General features: G+C 36.8%; 1 protein-coding gene across 8 annotated transcripts in view; it reads right to left on the minus strand.

The window, feature by feature from the left end:
• Positions 1-22506, minus strand: part of NOX4 (NADPH oxidase 4) — a 170973-nt gene that overhangs the window by 60236 nt on the left and 88231 nt on the right. For all 8 annotated transcript variants that reach the window (XR_013442516.1, XR_013442517.1, XM_078058663.1 and 5 more), the window contains one exon: positions 11380-11440. Coding sequence is in view for 6 of the 8 variants with exons in the window: in XM_078058663.1 (XP_077914789.1) it covers positions 11380-11440 (61 nt within the window). In the remaining 2 variants the exon portion in view is untranslated. The remainder of the gene's footprint in view (positions 1-11379; positions 11441-22506) is intronic.

Genomic DNA, 22506 nt, shown 5'->3' on the forward strand with positions numbered 1-22506 from the left:
AATCACTTGACTATTCCTTGAAGGATATCTAACTCTTAAAATACATTTTATTTGTTCTAATTAGAGGCATAGCTTTCTACTAGGTATTGTCACTGAAAACACTGGAATATGCAAAGTTTTTTTATATAGATCTCTTCTTTCCTTTCCTCTTTAATTATGTTGATAGCGGCACCCAAGACATTTTACTAGTTTCTCAATACAGTGCCAACAAAAAAATGAGATCACCTCCTACTTTCAAGCTCTTCATCACACTATAGCAGACAATTTTAACTCTACTTACTCAGCTATCTATTGTACTATTCAGTTTGGCACATTTCTTGGGGTTCTCTAGCGTTTCATGGCCATTATTTGTCACCTCCAAATTTTCTAGAAATCTCATTTCATACAAGACTTTAGTTTTACCTCCTATTTACATCTGTTTATTACATCCCAACCCTCTTCCTTTGTTAAAGTTGAAAAATCGTAAGTGGCAGCATTTTCATTGGATGCTATTCCCAAAACTCCCTGACTCAGTTGGCTCTGAATCCACAGGAGATAAGCACCTTCCTTCGGTATTAACACACTTAAAAGTCTTAGGTGTGTTCATTTGGATGACATTTACAAACCTATCTGCATCATAATCCATCAAGTTATAATTTTGCTTTAAAAATTACAATACATTTAGAGAACAGGAACTATATCCATTTAGCTTCCCTCATAAAGTGCTTAGCAAGTGCAACAAACAAATGTGTACTTGCAAATGTTCCTCATGATCGTGATAATGGCACACAATCATTGACTTTTTGGTTTCTTGGAAATTATTTAGTTCATTGACACTAGACTAACTTGGCAAAATGACATACACATTCTTGGCTACCCAGTACATTACTGTCACATTTTTGACATTCCTAAGAAATCATATTACCAAGAAAATTCCTCACTGTTATTTTCTTTATAGAGTAAAATCGAGCAGAAAAAAAACATTAGATAACCCAGAGTCCAAACTTCTCTTAGGGACAAAACAATTCATAATAAAAACAGCAAACAAACCACTTTGCTATAATAACTCTACTCCCAGGCCCAAAAATTGTAGGATTTGCTTATTTCCAAGAACTAAAAGTCACAATTCTTATAGGCTAGAAAACAAAAATTGCACATTTCCCCCCATCTTTGGGCTCATAAAATGACTGAACTAGAAAAAAAACTTGATGAGTATTGAATTCCAATCTTTTACTGAGCTGTCTCTACAGATTCTGTGGCATTATAAGTGAGCTGTCATCTACGAAACAATGACAGCACAGATTTCATGTCCATCAACTGAGAAACCAAGGGGAAAACAAATCACCCTCTCTCCTGAGAGCAGATGGGCATTTAAATTATAATATAAATTACTCATTTCCCTGATAGAAAAATTTCCTTGATTTCTGAGGTTATGAAATATGAAATTTAACTCCAGCTCATATTTATTGAATGATTTATTATATTACAATAACAAATGAGTTATGTTGAATTCCATCAAATTAACTAATTAATTGTCCTCCATGATTTCCACATAGGCTCACATGAGACCAGAATTACAGTGTTCCATTATAAAAGTAATACATAACATTAAGACATAAAACATTAATCCTCAACCTGACCCAGACCCACCTAAATGTACACACAGGTAATTGCATATGGATTTGCTACTCATCTCCCACTGCTAACCATAGTCCAGACCACACTATAATTTGGTTACTCTCAGAGTTCAGGGGAAGTTTAAAAATAGGAAGAATTTAGAATTTAACCCATTTGCTATGGGCTTCTTTTGTACACTAACTCTGTCAATTTACCAGTGTCTAAAATACTCAATATTGGGCGCCTGGGTGGCTCAGTTGGTTAAGCGACTGCCTTCGGCTCAGGTCATGATCCTGGAGTCCCGGGATCGAGTCCCGCATCGGGCTCCCTGCTCGGCGGGGAGTCTGCTTCTCCCTCTGACCCTCCCCCATCTCATGCTCTCTCTCTCATTCTCTCTCTCTCAAATAAATAAATAAAATCTTTAAAAAAATAAAAAATAAATAAAATAAAATAATATTTCACAGCAACCCATACCATCCCCAAGCCTCTCCCCTGCATTTTCCCACTGAGATAATTTTTATAAGGTTAGCAGTAACCCCAGAGTTATTGTTCTCCCATAGTTATTGTTTGGCTCTATTACATTGGACACTATACACCATTTGCTCCACACAACTTTTTATCTCCTCAGCTTCCTTGGACAAATCTTTAATTTGGTGTCTTTGCTTCTAACCTGGTCTTTCTCCTTGCCAATCTGTGTAATACCAGCAAGGTGACTCATATAAAGTGCAAATTTTACTTCAGTTCCTGTTTAAAGCCCTTCAATTTTTCAGCAACATCTTTAGGCAAAAAGACCAAACTTCTTAGCAATTCCAAGCTCCTCCATGACATGACCTCTGGATACCACTCCAGCTTGGCCTCCCAACACCATGACATTTTCCTCACATTCCATGATAGTTCACACCTCTGAGCCATTATTCAAGCTATTTCTTTCCCTGGAATAATCTCCCACTCTGGACATGTCCTGTTTACCCTGACACAGTTTGCCCTAGAAAGCCTCCTAACTCTCCCTCCCAGAAGCATCTGCATCCTCCATTTTAGAGAGCACAGCATTACATTTTGTTTATATACTTGACTCCTGCCCCCACTAGCTTGTGAGTATTGGTGAAACAGAGGATATGCCACCCTGCCTGCTTGCTTTCCTCCTTCCTTCTTCTGTCCATCCCTTTCTCCCTCCCTTCCTTCCTTCCTTCCTTCTCTTAACAAATAATTACATTTACTAGGAATAACCATTTTAATAGGCCTTCAATACAGTGGTGAGCAAAAAGATGATTACCATAATTATGCTGATTCTATTGGAGGAAACTTGCTACAGCAATGATAACACTTTGAATATATAGTTACTAATGCAGATAAGTGCCCTTAAGAACAGAAATATAGCAGCATATAAGAAAGAACACCTAAAATTGTCTCGGTGGCTTATTATAGAAGAAATGACTCCTGAGCTGTGATCTAAAGATCCCAGGTACATGTGTGGGTAGGGGTGAGCAGGGTGGTGGAGAGTACTTTTAACATATGGATCAGGATAGAGATAAGGTGGAAGGAAGCAAGCAAAACAAAAATGAACCAAAAGGCCAATGTTGTTGTAGTGCAGAGAAGAAGAAACAGTTCAGTCAAGGTGAGAGGTAGGTCAGGACCTCAGCAGAGAGGCCATTCTAGGCCATCATGAGGATTTTCTATCTTTATCCTAGGAGCAATGGGAAGCTATTAAAGTAATTGAAGCAAGAGAAATGATTTAATTTGATTCAGGCTTTGAAGCGTCAGTGGCTATAGTGCAGAGAATGGACTGGAGGTGACAGCTAGAGTGAATTCAATCAGGAGTAGACCAACGCTGGTAAAATCCACCACCACCACCACCACCACCCCTACCTGCACAGTAGCTAGTCTGAAGAACTGGACATGCCTGGAAAAATTCACAATTATTCTGAGCTGTCTCACTTAAATTTTGGACCACATACCTTAGTAGGCCTCTTGGCACATCTCAGAAGGGCTACTGTGCTTCACTCATCAACTTACTATTTCAAATGATACATGATACCTTCCTCCATCTCCTCAAAATTCAGCATATCTCCCTCCATCCTCAGTCTCAGTGATAACCTTTCTATTTTTTTCACCAAGGAAACAGAAGGAACCAGAAGAGAAATCCCATTCCTTCTACTCCAAACCCCCAATCCATCTGTAGCCATGCTCTGCAACCATCTTCTCTGTGTTCCCTCCTGTTGGGAAGCATGAACTGCTCAGCTGCCTTCTCTGCGGTCAACTCCTCCACTTGCACAGTGAATCCAGTTCTTCTGGAGTGCATGAAGAGGCACGTGTGGACCTTGCTTCTGTGATTATACCCTCTATCACTCCAGCAATATCAACTCTTTCCTCTCTACTTCATTCTCATTGTTCCCAGAAGTATGTAAACATATTATAGTTGCTCAAATTAAATATATGTGTATGTGTATATATTTTATATTTCTACATATGTATTTGTTATATGTCCTCTTAACTTATACCTGCCTTGTCCCTAAATCCTCCTTCCTTCCTCCTGACTTATTGCTTTATTCCATTTTATATCGAAACTCCTTAGAATTTGCCCAGTGGTGTTTTGGCAAATATTTAACAGCCAGGTCTTTTTTAAATCCTTTTTTTATGATATCTGTCAATTTCTGTGGAATAAATACACTGTGATGATTTAAAGCTATTAAGCTTAACATCACTGGACAAAGAGTTGGAAGAGAAGCACTCAATGATCCAATGAGCTCACAGGAACTGGCCCCAACATATCACTGGGTTTGTCTGTATGGACCACCTCTACTTCTCTTACTATCTCTTGGACCTACTTCAGACAGGCTTCTGTTCCCAATACTCCATTAAAAACACAGCTCTCAATGTCATTAATTCAGTCTGCAATTTAGTCCACTTCTCAGAAGCAGCATTTGTTTCAATTGATCAATGCCTCTTTTTTTGAAACAATGTCTTATTCTGTCCAGGATTCAAACTCTCCTGATTCCCCTCTTATCTCCGTGGCCACTCCACCTTTGTCACCTTTGCTGGACTCTATGTGTTGAAAGTCTCAGGACCCTGTTATACTTCTTCTCTATCTATACATATTTCTTAAAGTAGCTACTCTTGATAGGACAGTGCCACTTTGGAGGAGCAGCTTTCAGAACTTGGGGAGGCAATTTGATTCTCACAATGATGATCAGCAGTTACTAAAGTTTGGAGGGTAGGGGTTGGAGACATTAGATATCCTGTAACATTGTGGAGGATGGGATGCTATGTAACAAGGAATTATCCCATTTCCTGCTTGTTTCTCGAACGACTTGCTGGACATTCATGTAGATGAAAAACTCATTTATCAAAAATGCTAAGTTTTTACATGACCTAAATAGGCACTAAAAAATCCCAAGATTGCAACCACGCTGCAAACTGCAGTAATATTGTAAACTATTGTGTCTAGAACTTAACCAAAAGAAGTTCACTATTTTGGAGAATCACACCATAAAGAAAATAGTGCTCATAGTATTTCAATTGTATTGGGATCTTGTATTTAGAACTGTCTTATTCATGATCATTCTGTATGTGGGTTAAGTCACATATTTCATTATGACTTCTAGTATAGTCATGTTTGAAAATTTAAATATGAAATGTAAATCATTTACTATAAATTATTTTATTTTAATAGCTTCTTTATACTAAGGTTAGGACCAATATAACCAATATAACCAATATATTGGTTTTTAAAAATCATTTGTGTACATAATATCTGTAAATTGCATTTTAAGAATGTAAAGTGGGTATATAAAATGCTATAAAATGAATATAAATTGCTATAAAATGTACATTAATGTAATGACATACAGGGCAAATACATACAATGTAAACACATAACATATACTATTTAAGACATATATAAATGTATATTAAAATGTTTATAAATCTTACATAGATGAGAATTACTATTCTAGCTGATCCATGAATACAATAATTCCCAGGTTTGGATCTCTACCCTGACTTCCAGATTCACACATGCAATGGCCTATTCAACCTTACTTTTTGAAAGTCTAAGAGGCATCTCAAATTTAAACTGTACAAAATGGAATTTGAATGCCCACTCTTGTGCTCCCTGATATGCCACAAAGTTCTTTAACTCAATACACAGCAGCACTGTCTGTCCACTTACTTACTTACTCTAAATACTTAGATTATCTCTGATTCTTAACCCTTCTTTTTTAAAATTTTTAAATTTTTTAAAGAGTTTATTTATTTATTTGAGAGAGAAAGCAGGGGGAGGGGCAGAGGGAGAGGAAGAGAGCATCTCAAGCAGACTCCACCTTAAGCGTGGAGTCCAATGTGGGGCTCGATCCCACGACCCTGAGATCATGATCTGAGCTGAAATCAAAAGTCGGCCCCTTAACCGGCTGAGCCACCCAGGCACCCCATGATTCCTAACTCTTCTTACATCATGCCTCCAATCCGTCAACAATAGCTGTCAGATATACCTTCATAATCCATCCACTTTTCATGACCCTGTCACTGTCACCCTATGTGTAACTAGCACTTTCTCTTGTCTAGACAGGAGCAAGGGCTTCTCTCTAAACTCATCACCTAATTCCCACTCTAGCTTAGCCCCATCATATTCTCTATACAAAAGCCAGAGTTACCATTTTAAAATGTGAGTCAGACCCTAATCAAAATCCTCCAATGATTCTCTATAAGATTTAAAATAAAACTGAAGTCCCTAAGTGCCTATCATATCTGGTCCATGGGTAATCTCAGATTTTATTTCCTACAACATTTCCACTTACTCAGTTCAGCAACAATGCACTTCTAACTGGTCCTTGACCACAAACATTTGCCTGCTTCAGGGTTTTTATGCTTTCTCTCATCTCCCCCATTATTACTCCTCCGGATTCAGAGCTCTGTTCAAAGAGGCTTTACAGACCTCCTGTAATGGTCCAAATCCAACCAAAACCAGGAATGACTACATAATTTAAGTGGAAGGAATTTAATACAGGGAACTAGTAACTTAGGTGAGGGAAGAACTGAAGTTAAAAGATCGTGAGGAAATCCAGAGAAGAGAAAGAAGCTACTACCATCATAGGGGCTTGATGGGGCACCAGGCTACCAGACCCCATAAACCAGGGCCATATGGCAGGAGATAAAACCACTACTGAAGCATCATTAAAATGATGATACATTCCCCACCCCAACAAAAAGTTTGACCTGTTTTCTGCCACTCTCTGAATTCCCACCTTTTCCCCCTTCTCCCTAAATGCAATCATTTAAAATAAATAAGTAAATAACCTCAGCCTGACAACCACTAGGTAGTATGTATTAAAATAGTATCATTCAGATGTAGATTTCTAAACCATGCCTTTTTTCTCAATCACATAAAAATGCAAGTCCTCCTATAGCCTATAGTGTCCAATGCCCTGCTTACCTCTCCGATCTATTTCCTACTATTCTCTCCCTCTCCATCTCTATTCCAGCCCCTGGCCTCCTTGTTGTTCCTTGAGTATCCAAACTTATTCCCACCTCAGGGACTTTGCACTTACTCTTTCCTTAGTCTAAATACACTTCTTCCTGAAATCCACCTGACATCCCCTCATCTCCTTGCATGTAACTAAACACCCGGTCTAAAACAGCATTCCCACCCTTGATCATTCTTACTCCCTTACCTTTATTTTTCTTCATAGCATTTATCACTATCTAACATATTATACCTTGTTTTTTATTGTTGTTGTTGTTTATTGGAGATCTCTACTGACTAGAATACAGTCTCTAGGAGAGCAGAGACCTTGTCTGTTTTGGCCAATTCTGTATCTCCAGACACAGTGCAGTGTCTGGTATACAGTAGGTATTTAATAACTATTTAATTATTAGCCTAAATAACAAAGAGATTAAATGTTATCTTCCACAAATGTCTAACCATGTTAATTTGCTAGTCAAAGCAACAACAACAACAACAAAGAGTATTTCTAGTCACTCCTTTGTAGATGTAGCAATTGAAAACCCATATTTATTATGGGCTTAAGCTAAACCTTACACTATGTGAACATGCATTATGTAAAACCCAGATATTTCATATATCCAAGTATGATTTGTGCTGTTCAAAAAAGCCAGTTTGCTCAAATTTATTTTGGATCTGCTTTTTGGGCATGTCCTCCAAAATGGGGTTGGTATTCAAGAAGAGTATTTTAATTTTTTGCTTTTTTTTACAGCCACCAAAAGCCATTCACAGATACATGTGGTATAAGGTGGATGCCACAATTGTTCTAAAACATGTTCTCAGAAAATAATAACATTATTATAATTTGTGTGGTCATAATCTGACTTGTAAAGAGTTCCCCAAATGAAAAAAAATACCTTAAATGCATTACACATATTCTGTTTTAATCTTTTCATAAACAATCAGCTAGATGAAGTATAATATATACCTGGCTAATTTGGTGACATAGAAATAAATAGAGAGAGAATTATCAACTCTTTTTTTGGTCTAGTCTTCAACTAAAGTCCTATCTAAGGTTACTTGTACTATGAGTATCAATGTATTATGTATTAAGGCAAATTCATGATGTTATATGGCCCTGTTTTACCACTTTTGATCCTCAAAGTGAACCATATCTTCTGATTATAGCAATACTTTCCAATAGACAATAAATTGATAGAAATTGATACCACTGATTCAAGGAAAAGCTATTATATGATATATGCAATAAGCCCTCTGTTGCATATTTATCCAGTTGTCAATCCATTAATTATTGAATGGAAAAGAGACAAAATTTTTAGATTAATTTCAATGCAGATATTATGCATATAATGCTTTTGTAGTAAAACTTAACCTCTCTAGAGTAAGCTGCTATTTAGACACTAAAAAAACCAACAGTATAACATTATCTCAGACATTATTCAATAGTAATGACATCTAATGCACAAAATAACAAAACATTTCGGATAGTTAGAATGATAATCAAACCAGTAGGCAATCTGTGACCATGTATTGAAATTGGAAAGTATGACTGATTCTAGAAAAGCAACAAAATATTAATATGATGATAAATCCCCTTGAGTAATTCAGTCTACCCACTCTACCACCATTTCAAGGAAAAACCTAAATCTTGTTTGAGGTTTGAAGGGTCTTCCAAACTTAATGAGTCTTTCACATACTTAAGGGGTGCAACAAGAGTCCTGGTTAAAATAAAAAGCTAGACAATAAATCTGAAACTTTGAGGCCTCCTTGTCCTGGGATATGCAGCTGCTTGAATTGCTTCTTGGTCACTTTGCTGCTGGGTATCATTGATTAGTCTTGGAAAGATCATCCATGGGGCAGTATAAAACCTGTTCTTTCGACCTGCCCAAGGCAGAACATATTTCAGGGAAGAAAAAGATAACTGTAAAATATCTGTCAGTTTAGAAAGGCAAACTGCTGATATTCAAATTTTAAGCACCCCTTTGGTATTTCCTACCCCTATTGCTCTTAATACTAAGTTTTAATCAATTCTTTTAGACCAAAACGATCTTAGACCAAAACGTTTACTCCAACGATCTTAGGAGTAATGTTCCCAGTTTTCCTTCCATAATTATAATTCTATTGTTTTAAGATAGCTAAACCTTTTTTGAACTGAAGTGCCAGACATTATTTAGTGCAGAATCATTTAGGGGCTTTATGCATGAACGCTTGACATTTTTTTCCAAGTCAACAAATATTTAAAGTCAACAACCATGAAGGTTTATTAATTGAAATGCATCTGACTGGAACTGAACTCTGAATAGAATGATCTTGTTTCTCCCTCAATGGCACAGTACATAAAAAAGGAGGATAAAATTAAAACTAGTAGGTGTTCCTAAAAGGAAAGATTGAAATAAATGATGAGGTAATCATTTATTTTAATGAGCTACTGACAACAGAAAATAACTTTATGAAGAAACTCAGTAACAATAGCTAGTAACAATCCATCATGAAGCTTCTCCTTACCGTGATGCATTAAATTATATCTTCACTGTGCTGCTTCCCTTCAGATATAGAATTTTATCAATTACCATTCATTACTGGTTAATTCTTATTTCATTGGGATTCTTAGCAAAGAAGACCTTTACTTGTTCTTTATTTGTCAAATACTGCAAAACAACTATGATTATGTCAACTAGTTCTGGGCTTATCATGAGAATTATTATTTTCGTATTACACCAGTGTTTTCCTAACAAGGGGCTACCGTGATCTCTTTTGAGTGCAAGCAAATAAACTATATCTATTGAAGCCTGATTTTTCCTAATTCTGAATAGGTCATAATGCTCAAAGATCTTTTGACTAATCTCATCATTTGCCCGTTAAATACTATGTTGTTTATTTTCTCCATTTTCATCAAGTCTCCAGTTCCAAGCTGGTTGCCCTTTCTATAGATAAAGAATTTACACACTATAATCTTTAACTGTATGATATAAGCTCTTCAAATGTCTTTCTTTGTAAAATACCCCCTTCTTATTACACAATATCTTGTCCTTTCCTGATTTTTACAGAAATTAGTCCCCCTTTTCCAGTGCTAACTTCTTAAACCTGTGCTTGCAAATCCATTCCTTCTAGTCCTCTTTCCATTCCCACCCCTCCACTGACTCTTCTCCTCTGCCTTCCAGTACCAGTAAGTCTTTCCTTGATTCTAATCCATCCAACTAGCAAATTATTAATACTATTTTTGTTATGATGCTCCAAATCTTTCAAAAGTTCTCTAGCATCTCTAAGTTATTTTAGTATCTTGTCAAGGCATTCAAGATCTGCACTGAGCTGACTCTCAATGTCTTTTCCATAGTACTCCCAAGAATAAAATCTTTGCTTCTACTAGGCTGATTGACTCACCTTTCTCAGATATGGTTTATGCATTACCCTCCCTGATTTTTGACAATGCTGTGAATTCTACTAAAATGACCTACTTCCTTCTTCATTTGCCTGATTTTCAAGGTTCAGCTCAAAGTCCCTCTTCTCTGTGAAGCTCCTCTTATAACCCTAGACTACTAATCTACCTTTTTCCAATTTCCTGCTCCTAGTTTAGCACTCAATTAGAAAATATTTTTATTTACACTTGCATTCATGTCCAAATCTGCATTCTTTCTTTTGAACAACCAAACTAAACAACTAGCCAACAAGCTAACATTTGATGAGCACTCACTTTTCAGTCACTGTGTTGGACCAGGAGAATAGAAGAATGAATAATATTTCATTTATTTATTCGGAACTCTTAATATAATGCATCTCTCAGATAATAAAAAAATTTTATTGAATAAATGAGTAACACATCACTAATAGATTTGCTATTAAAAATGACCACTATTCCAAAGATGCTGTGGAGTTGATATATACACATAGGTAATACCACAAAAAAGTCATGCAAGAACTGGAAGATTTAAATCTCAATATAAATCCCAGTTCCAGGTGTTGATTATTTTGAGAGTAAAACCAACAACCAATTTTAAAATCATATTTTCTACAAAACACATTTCATTCTTCCCACTATTGCCAGTGCACCTGACAAGTAGACAGAAACCAATGATTTGCAAACACAGCAAACAATACATTATTGACAATTATTGATATCTAAGGTAATTGAATTCCAAAAATGCATCCTACAAAAAGAAAATATGACTATCAAAACTATATATGCAAAGAAAGAAAACAAAACAACAGCTTGAGAACATATACACATTTCCATATATGCTAGTAGTCGTACTACTTAAACATATGCAAACTATTGTATGACCCATTATTCTCAAAGTATGTACCTTAAAGCTCTATGTTCCACATACCTGTCCAGTCTCCTACTATTTTAAGGTGGACCCCAAATGTTGCTTTGGTTTTAGTAGGACACTAAAAAACAAAAACAAAAACAAAAACCCCTGGAATCAATTCTGAGTAATAGTTACGTATTACTAAACTATAATTTAAGTACAATTTTCATTCTCATAGCAAGTCCCCCAAATCAATAGAAAATAGAAAGGAATGAACTAAAAATCAATACAGATCCTCATTAGTGGAAGAAAAAAGCAATGTTGACCCGTCGATAAGTCAGTATACATTTCTTTAAAAACCCATAGGTATCTATATAAAAAAAATACACATAGTCTAAAATTGTCAGTATTTCACATTTAACAACAAATATTGCCAAAATGCCTTTTGAGTTAAAATATTTAAGAGGACAGAGCTTTTAACCATAAAGGAAGAAATGAAGACTAATGATTTTAATGTCTTTTACTCTCCAGATATTATTATACACTTCACATCTTAACAAATTCCAGGAATAAAGAAAAAAACATTTCCCAACATGACCTGAGTTTTCCATGTCCAACAAGGAAACTCCTACTTAAAGAGTTCTATTTCCTTCCCTCCCTTAATTCTCAGAAGAAATAGTCTGGAGTGAACTGGCAAGGGTAGCTGGGAAGAGGAATGAGTGTGGCTATGGAAGTAAGAAAAATATCTGCAGCCCCACATTTAAAAATGTAGAAAACACCCACATCACTAAAATGAGATAATAATTTTTGGCTCACAATAAGGAAATGCAGAATCTCCTTTTATTTTTCAGAACTCCAATCCCTCATCTGTAATCCCCAGATTCAAACGCTGTGAAAAGTAAGTTTTTTCATAACTCAATTGGTGGCATTTATCGGACTTGAATTTATGGGAGGGTAATGATGGGAGGCTAATACCTCTGTATAAAAATTTATACACAAGTATTTTCCTACAGAAGTATCCATTTGTTGGGGCACCTGGGTGGCTCAGTCAGTTAAGAGTCTGCCTTCGGCTCATGTAATGATCCCGGGGTCCTGGGATTGAGTACGGCATAGGGCTCCCTGCTCAGTGGGGAGTCTGCTTCTCCCTCTCCTCGCTGTTCATGTTGTCTCTCTCTTCCTATCTCTCTGTCTCTCAAATAAGTAAATAAAATCTTAAAAAAATACCCATTTGTTTAAGAATGTTACCCCATATCCTGCTAGAGATCTTATGTAATATATGAAACATACATACCTTTTAAAATCCACAAAATTCTGAATTCTGAGAACACATCTAACCTAAGGGTTATGGATAATAACTTTATACACACTATTATTTTTAACTGTATGATAAAAGTTCTTTCAACTCTCCTACTTCCTAAAACATCCCTTTCTTATCACACAATATCTTGTCCTTTCCTGATTTTTACAGAAATTAGTCCCCCCTTTCCATTGCTAACTTCTCAAACCTGTAACTACCAAGTTTTCACTGAGTATCATGTGCCAAGGGCAGTGCCAAGTTCCTTATTTCCAAAATCTCACAATAATCCCTGTCTTTCATAGTTAGGGAAACTGAATAATTGAGACTTAAAAATATGAACTTGCCCAAGATCATACAACTAGTAAGAAGATGAGACCTAGTCTGGATCCAAGTCTATCTGACTACATTGTTCTTAACTATGGCAAGTCACTGTCTCCACTAAGGCAAACGTGGAAAATGGGTAAGGGTCACATGAGAAATCAAATGGAGTAGGAGGAAGAAAAGTTATTTGTTAAAGATTACTAGAATCAACGTACAACAATAAGAATTCAGGGGAAATATGAGCTGAAGTCATATGTGGTCCTGGGGGCCCTGTGATGGAGAATGGGTTGCATAAAGCAAGTCAAGATCCTCAAGCTCACTGTGTCAGCCAACTAATGTAAGTCATATGTAGGTCTTATAGCATTGGGATGCTATAAGAAGAGGAAATAAGGGGAGATGAAGACACCGTGGAGAAATGTAAAGAACGCACAGTCAAAAAAGAAAGGAAGCTTGGAAACCAGTGAGAACACTAAAATAAAAACATAGGTATTGCTCACTTGTTCACCACAAATCAGAAATGTACTAAAAAGTACACGATGTAATAAATGGTCAGGGTTGGGAATTGACGTGACATGGGGAATTTCCAAACTACTCTTCTGCAATCAGTGTTTCTAATAGAATCATTACTGTATGATAAAAATATTAAAAGAAGTAAAAAATACTATAAAAATGATATTATTTAGGGACGCCTGGGTGGCTCAGTCGGTTAGGCGACTGCCTTCAGCTCAGGTCATTATCCCAGGGTCCTGGGATCGAGTCCCACATCAGGCTCCTTGTTCAGCGGGGAGCCTGCTTCTCCCGCTGCCTTCTGATCCCCCTGCTTGTGCTCTCTCTCTCTCTGACAAGTAAATAAAATCTTTAAAAAAATGATATTATTTAAATATTGTTTGTATTATTAAAATGTTATTTCATTTATAATTGTGACTCTAATATTTATCTCATTTGCATTCTGGTTTTTAATAACTCTGAGATCATTAAGTTTTGTTCACTAGTATATCTTAATAATTATACCATTAGTAAGATGGTGTGATCTGTAAAACCACCCATCATTTTTACTTCATACTATTTAACACTGGCCAGAGCCTCTATGCAGTAAAATTTGTAGCTCACAGAAAGTAAGAACCCCAACAAAGTCTCAAGCTACCAATCTGTTTGTCCATGAGTCACTTGATGTCTCCCTCATTTTGAACTAACCCTTAGATTATAAAAAGAAGATCTAAGCCAAGAAGGTATCAGAAGAGAGAGCAAAAAAGTTAGTCTTGGGGTGCCTGAGTGTGCATCTGACTTCTTCTCAAATATTCATATCTCGAGTCCATTTTTTCAGTGCAAACATTGTAAAAGAGACTCACATGTGATAACATCCCCTCCAGTCCTGTAGGAGCCTACAAGCCTCCCTCTTGTGAGGCTGGCCAAATGTATCCGTACAGTTTTTAAGGCTGACCTGATTTTGAATAGATAAAACATAGTACTGTTTCTCTCAAACTCTGGGTATAATACCTTTATAAGTTACTGATACTTTTTCAAACTAACTAGGAAGAAGAACACAGAATTTAACATAGTCTTTGCCTAATCATATTGCCTCAAATTTGAAGGGGGCCTGCCAGATTAACACACAGAATGGTTTCAGCACGTGTGGTTTGAAACAATGACTGGAGATCTTAGAATCACATTCTAGTAGCTTTGCACAAAAAATGTTCAGATTCACTAATATTGCTTAAAACATAGTGTAGTGCTTCTTTAATGCTTCCTCACTATCTTAATTTTTTTTTAATTTTTTCAAAGTTTTATTCAAATTCCAGTTAGTTAACATACAGTGTGATATTAGTTTTAGATGTACAATACAGTGATTCAACACTTCCATACATCACCAGGTGCTCATCACAAGTGCCCTCCTTGATCCCCATCACCTGTTTCCCCCATACCCCCCCTCCCCTCCTCCCCTTCTCCCCTCTGGTAACCATCAGTTTGTTCTCCATAGTTAGGAGTCTGTTTCTAGGTTTCTCTCTCTCTCTTTTTTTCCCTTTGCTTGTTTGTTTTGTGAAATCATATGATACTTGTCTTTCTGTGACAGACTTATTTTGCTTAGCATAATACTCTTTAGCTCCATCTATGTCATTGCAAATGGCAAGATTTCATTCTTTTTTATGGCTGAATAATATTTCTGTGTGTGTGTGTGTGTGTGTACACCAAACTGGACAGCAAGATGCAAAAGAATGAAACAAGACCAAGATCACTTTCTTACACCATGCACAAAAAATAGATTCAAAATGGATGAAAGACCTAAATGTGAGACAGGAAACCATCAAAATCCTAGAGAAGAACACAGACCTTTTTGACATCGGCCATAGCAACTTGTTTCTAGATATGTCTCCTCACTATCTTTTTAATAGTGCTTAAAAAAACTTCTCAAAGAAGAGAAATAGTAAAGTACAGATATCTATGGCTATCTACCTCCCCCAGAACATTAATAAGGAAATATGCTTATGACAAGTTTTCAGTTTAAAAAGTTTCAGGATAATATGTGTACTTAAGCTTATATTATTAAAATAAAAACAGATATGAATGTTTCTTCCTATACAGAGAAATAAGTTGAAAAGAATACATAATATTGCATTAGGAATATTAACTTCTGGGAAGCAAAACTGAAGACAGAAAATGAGAAATCATTTTGTATACATCTCCTTTTTAAATTTATTATTAGCCTTTGTAATGTTTATAATTTTAAATATTTTAAAAACCTAATTTAAAATGTAAACAATAAGACATTGCTGAGTCTCAATGTAGTCTCACGTAAGTTTCCTAGATGAAGAGAAAGAGTACGGCTCATGTTGACCATAATATATGTACCAAAATACACATCACCCAGTTTAAGGATAAGAAAATAAAGTGACCAAATTTCTACGAAAGAACAGATCTGGAGGAATTTCTGTTTTGATATCCTTGAGTAAAAATGTTTTCCTTCAAATTATTTGTTCAATATGGCATTGAGTTTTTAAAGTGCTCAAATGACTAATGATTTTATAACAGTCCCACAAAAATATAAACAGATATTACGTAATCATCTTACATTTGAGAACGACATGTAAAAATGATATCACTGCACAATGATTTATTCAACATGGAAAAGAAATTTAAAAGCCACAATGTGTTTGTTTTTAAATCAAGAATCTTGCAATAATAAAAAAAAATGATTCTAAAGTAGATGTTACTATATTAAACGCTGTATTTTCAATATACCAAATTTCTTAAGCTAGAGAAAATGATCACAGAATATGAGTCTTTAATCATCATTGTCAGGTTTTATTTTTAACCCCTTCTTCCAAAGCTCAAGTTTCTATGCCTGCTAGACGTTTCCACCTGAAATTCACTCTATATTTAAAATTCTCATTATCTTACTTTTCAAATTGTCCTCTCTTCCTGATTCTCTTACTCTGGACATAGAACCTATGCCCTTATCAGAGCAGAAGCTCAAATCGCAGAGGAATATCATATATATCTCTCCCTGCCAGCATTCAATCAATTTTCAAGTCCTCTAAAATAACCTTACCAAAGAAAACGTCTGATTACAGCAATCTCCTACCGAGTAACCTTTTGTGTCCTCCTAAGGAAAAACATCCACCTTCTTTCCTACAGTCTATAACTAACCACACATGTTCCAAATTCTTTCCAACTTTATATTCCATATTCCTCCTCGACCACTCTAATCCAGCTAAGCCAACATGGATCAGCTAATACATTTCCCTGGCCTCTCACTTTCCCACTTACTAGTCTACTCATGTAGAATGACTCCATTCCCATTTCTCATACTGTACTCTAGCAAATCCTTAAGACTTGTCTCAAATGCCACCACTTTCATGAAGAAATCCTGATTTCCCCTGCCATGAAAATTTCTCACTTTCTTGACCCTCTAAATTATTTTACTATGTCCTTTATTACGGTTCACCTCTTTAATTCTATGTAATTTCTTTCTGTATTAAAATATATTTACAATGTCTTGAGATCAAGAAATATTTCTAAGTCAGTACTGTATATTCCATAGCACCTTACCCATAGTGGGTATGCATTCAAATATCATCAGTTCAGTAAAATATTGGAGAATTAACCTGAGAATGAATAAGGACTTCAACGATGGACAATTCTTCTATAATTTATTCATACATTCAAACATGAATCCAAAGTGTTCCAGAGACTATACTAGGAGCTCATGCAATTTCACAAATGAGGATTGTTCTAAAAGTAAGAGAGGAGATAATGAGCCAGGAGGACAGAACCCATCACAATTAATGCAACATCATGACTCTAAACATTTTGACAAATACAATATTTTAATGTCTACTTGTTTACTTGAAGAAAAAAAGATTAGTGTTTACTCGTATATTTGCATGAAAAAATAGACTCCATCTTAAACAGAAAGATCCTGGAAGAGTATGTAAATGAAATGTTTATGAACTGTGAAGGAATGTGTGTATTTATCTCAACTCCCTCAAAAAAAAAAAAAAAAAAACACTAAAATGATGGTTTAGGAATACAAAAACACAAATTAAAACAGCAAAGATAACATGGGGTATGATATCAACAATGGAGAGGTGTAAACAAAATCTGGCATGGTGAAATGTGGATGAGATGGTGGTTGGGAAACTGATGGAAGAAACATATGAAGCTTAAATCCCACTATCTTCATAAAGGGGATCACCTTGAGAAGCAAGCCCATCTTTCCCTCACAACAGACCTCAGAGGCAATAGAAGGAAGCCAGGGTTCAGCTTATGATTTAAAAAAAAGAAAAAGAGGAATTGTGTTCACGTCTGTATATGAGATAACCTGACCCCCAGAATCATCTGACCCCAAGCACAAGCCAGGCAACTCTTCCTCCACAAACCCAAAGACAAGTAGAGGTGGGCCAGAAGGGGCTCTAGATGTAGGAATAACCTGTACAGTGGAAAGGAGAGCTGGGATTGCTGAGATCAGTGACTTTGCTGACTAGCCCAGCAAATATTTAATGAAAGCACAATAAATGCTATCTCGAATTTACATTCCAAAACTGAGCTCTACAGACACTCATCAGGACCTGCTCTCCCCATGGCCTTCCCTAGCTCAATGAAGCCCAAGTTGCTCAGACCAAACACTCGGGAGATAACCTTGACTCTTCTATTGCACATTCCATACCCCGGCTATCAAGAAATCCTGTTAGCGCTCACTTAAAATATATTCTGAATCTGACCCCTTCTCACCAGCTCCACTGTCACCTCCCTGGTCCAAGCCATCATCATACCTCAACTGGATGCCCACAACAGGCTCCTAACTGGTCGCCCTACTTCTGCTCATTTCCCTTCATCTAATCTTAACACAGCAGCAAGAGTAACCCCTATTAGGGGCGCCTGGGTGGCTCAGTCATTAAGCGTCTGCCTTCGGCTCAGGTCATGATCCCAGGGTCCTGGGATCGAGCCCCGCATCGGGCTCCCTGCTCAGCGGGAAGCCTGCTTCTCCTTCTCCCACTCCCACTGCTTGTGTTCCTGCTCTCGCTATCTCTCTCTCTCTCTCTGTCAAATAAATAAAATCTTAAAATAAAAAAAAGAGTAACCCCTATTAAAAAGTAAGTCAGGGGACGCCTGGGTGGCTCAGTCTGTTAAGCAGCTGCCTTCGGCCCAGGTCATGATCCCAGGGTCCTGGGATCGAGTCCCACACCGGGCTCCTTGCTCAGCGGGGAGCCTGCTTGTCCCTCTGCTTGTACTCTCTCTGTCAAATAAAATCTTAAAAAAAAAAAAAAAAAAGTAAGTCAGATCATGCCGTTCCTCTACTCAGAAGACTCCAGTGGCCCCTCCTCACTCAAAGTAAAACCCAGAGTCTTCGAAATGTTCTATAAACTCCATAAAATCTGACCCCTCATGACTTCTCTGACATTATTTCCATCTTCCCTTTTTCTTAGTGTATTCCAGCCACGCTGACCTTCCCTATTCCATTCACACACATAGACACACACACATTTATACAGATGCAAGTCAATAAGCATCAGGTATAACTCAGGGTGGAAACTGGCCAATTTTGAACAGAGAAATGACATGATCTGATTTTCATTTTAAAATAATCACTCTGGCTGCTTGTTAAGATTAAATGGTAGGTGAACAAGGGCAGACAGAGGGAAACCAGTTAGCAGGCTATCCAGATGGTAATAGACTGGACCAGGAGCCACTGCGGAAATGGTGGACATGTTCTGAAGGCAGAGACAAGAAAATGTGTGGACAGATTATTGACTATATTTAAAAAATGACAAAAATCAAGAATAATATCCAAGTTTCCAGCCTGAGCAACCTGAATAATGGAGTTGGCATTAACTGAGGTGAGGAAGACTGTGGATGAAATAGATTTGAGAAGCTGAAGGTTAGGAGTTCAGTTTTAGACATGCTAAGATGTCCTTTAGACATCCGAGTGGAAGTTTCTGGCAGACAACTGGATACATGAGCTTGAATTTTAGAGTTGGAGGTGGGGCTGGAAATATACATTTGGGAGATGATAGCACCCAGATGCATCAGTAAGACTACATGAGATCATCAGAGAAATGAGTTTAGCTAGAGAGGAAAGGGGGTTCAAGGAATGGACAATCGAGTGTTCTGATATTTAGAGGTTGTGGAAATGACAAGAAACAGCAAAAAGAGACTGAGTAAAAGCCAGAAAATGAGGAGAAAAACCAGGTGAGTTGGATGTCCTGGAAGCAAAATGAAAAAAGTGTTTCAATAAAGCAAGTGATTGGCTGTGCTAAACGCTGCTGAGAGGTCAAGTCCATCAAGGACTGGGAAATGACCACTGGACTCAGCAATCACATGGTCATTGCTGGCCTTGGAAATGTTTTTGTAGGGTGCTGTGGGCAAAAAGTTGGTGGATTTAAGAGAAAATGAGAGAAACAGAACTGAAGAACCAAGAAATGGGGCAGTAGCTGGAAGGAGATGTGACTCAAGAAGGGAGCTTTTATTCATCATATTCTTTTTGTACCTAGGTAAAAGGAGGTATCTAAAAATACCAATAGGATAAATCAAGTTTAATATTAAACAGCTGGTTTTCCCTGAATACATTGACCTATTTAAGTTCATATTTATCACGTAGGCCCTCATTAGGCACTGAAGGAATATTTTCTTTTCCCCTGGAAAAGAGCCAAACTAGAGCAGTTAGATGATGTTTAATGTTCAGAGACTTCAGATATCCTGTTATGTTTCATGGACATTAGTGACCTTTTTGGGGCAATTTCCACCACTGTGTCTGGTCTATGGTTAAGACACATCGTTGCCTTGCTAATCTATCATCTATCCCAGCTGAGTTTCTAAGTTTCCCAAGCAAAAGATTTGTGAAGCCCTAGAGAAAAACAATTTTTTTTCTTTAAGAAATTACACAAATGAAAGCAAGACCCAAGATCAAAACAGCTGATGCAGACTTCCTGGTTGTATTTAAACCCATGAAATGAAATAAATAATCCTAACAAAAACTTCACCAATCTTTAAGGAATCCATGACCATTCTTGTCCGGTTTTCATTGAAAACCGGAAAGACTATTCCCAAAGCAACTGGTTAAGAGATTAAAAATACAAAGCAGCAAAATGATGGCAAGTGCAGGCTTGCTATGAAAAAGCACAGACAATAACAAACTAACAGCTAGACTTGCCTCTGACTCATGGAAAAATATGTGAAATCAGGTTATCCCGGCTTAAAAATAATGAATCACACAACTTCGAATACAGATGTCAGGAAAGCACATGTGTATTTCTGAATACAAATAATAATGAAAGGATATAGAGGTATTCATGCAAACTGCAATCAATTACGTCCACAAAAAAGCAGAGTCTACGTTATTTCTTTAATCGAGAATCCACGAAGAATATCAATGAACAGAATTAACGTCCATCTCAGGTAATTACTAAGAGATGCTACATCTCATAGGAAGCAGTAATTTTCATGCTTTCTTAAGTTTGGGCTTTTTAAAAGCCATCTCTGATTTGCATATCTAAATTAGGTGAAAGCATACCCTGATAGAAAATTTGTTTTGGTAGAAAATCCAAATTTTGGTAATTATAGAGCATGGCTGAAAAGCACCGTTAAAGATCCATTACATAGCTGAAGAACAAAATGTAAAACTCTATCCAGATCTGAAGCCCATAAAGGTCTAAAAAGGGAGAAGAATCTGAAAACATGAATTCTGGATCTAACTTTTTCATCAATCATGTTACTTTGGTTGCTTTGATCCCTTAAAGAATCTGTGCTTTAGATATACCCTCTCCCGAACAATAAGCAAAAAAAAAAAAAAAAAAAAAAAAAAGTTGGTGTTTGGACTACAAGTTGTTTTATAAATGATGTATAGTTGACGTTTAATATTATATGGGTTTCAGGTATGCAACATGGTGCTTCAACAATTATATACATTATAAAATGCTCACCACGATAAGTGTAATCACCATGTGCCACCATACAAAGTTATTACAATCTTATTGACAATATTCCCTAAGCTATACTTTTCATCTCTGTGACTTATTTATTTTATAGCTGGGAGTTTGTGCCTCTTAATCCCCTTGGACTACACATTTCTAAAGTTCAATGAATTTAGATAAGCTAGGATTTTTTTATGTGTGTCATATTTAAATTCAAGTTTTAAAGAAGAAGAATTTTCTCACAAAAGATATATTTACCACACTTTTTAATATATTTATAAATATATAAACGAATATAAATATATAAGTTAAAGACATACATTTAAATGTCATTTGTAGTGGAAACTGTGGTGCATTGCTCAGATCTTCCTCCCCCCACCCCCAATTTTCAGGATCAAAACACTAATTCCTCAATCTCCCAGCTGTTCCAAGTGTTTCCCGCAGAGCTCATTACTGAGACCCTCCCCAGGAACGGCTAGCCACAGAAGCGAAGCTTCCGTGCCTCTATCTAAGTGCCTCTCCCTGGAGCTATCTGACCTCCAACGACTGGTCAGTGGAGAGTACAAAGGTTTGACCTCTTGACCTCAACATAGGACAACTCTGAACTTTCATTTTAGGCAGAGCTCTTGTCAGACCTGAGGAGGCCTCTGTTGAGACAGTTCAAGTTCTGTGGTATGTTCTCAGTCCCTCCTTCCTTATCAATGTTGTCCTGAGCACACTCCCCACAAACTTCCTCAGGAAAATCTTTACCTTTCAGTCTGTTTCCCAGGAAACCCAACCTAAGACATTCATCCTACAGGCTAGTCAACCACAGGAGGCAAATCTTCAGTTCCCTCAAATGACTGTTTCTCAACCAATCTGTGGCCAGAATTTAGTTACTGCATGCTGCAGAATGAAGCAAACAAAACAAAACAATTCAGTTTAATCCTGTCTTGGTTCTCCAGCCATTCTCTAAAATAAGAACCGTAATAGTTGCAAACTTACTGAGAACTTACTATATGCCAAGCACCATGCCTAGCACTTGATTATATCTAAAAGATGCAGAGTAACTGCATAGAGAAGTTACTATTATTAACCACATTTTAAAAAATTTTTTTAAATATTTTATTTATTTACTTGAGAGAGAGAATGAGAGAGAGAGAGAGAGCATGAGAGGGGGGAGGGTCAGAGGGAGATGCG

Source organism: Halichoerus grypus, chromosome 11 (genome assembly GCF_964656455.1).
Source record: "Halichoerus grypus chromosome 11, mHalGry1.hap1.1, whole genome shotgun sequence".
In the NCBI taxonomy this organism is placed as follows: domain Eukaryota; kingdom Metazoa; phylum Chordata; class Mammalia; order Carnivora; family Phocidae; genus Halichoerus; species Halichoerus grypus.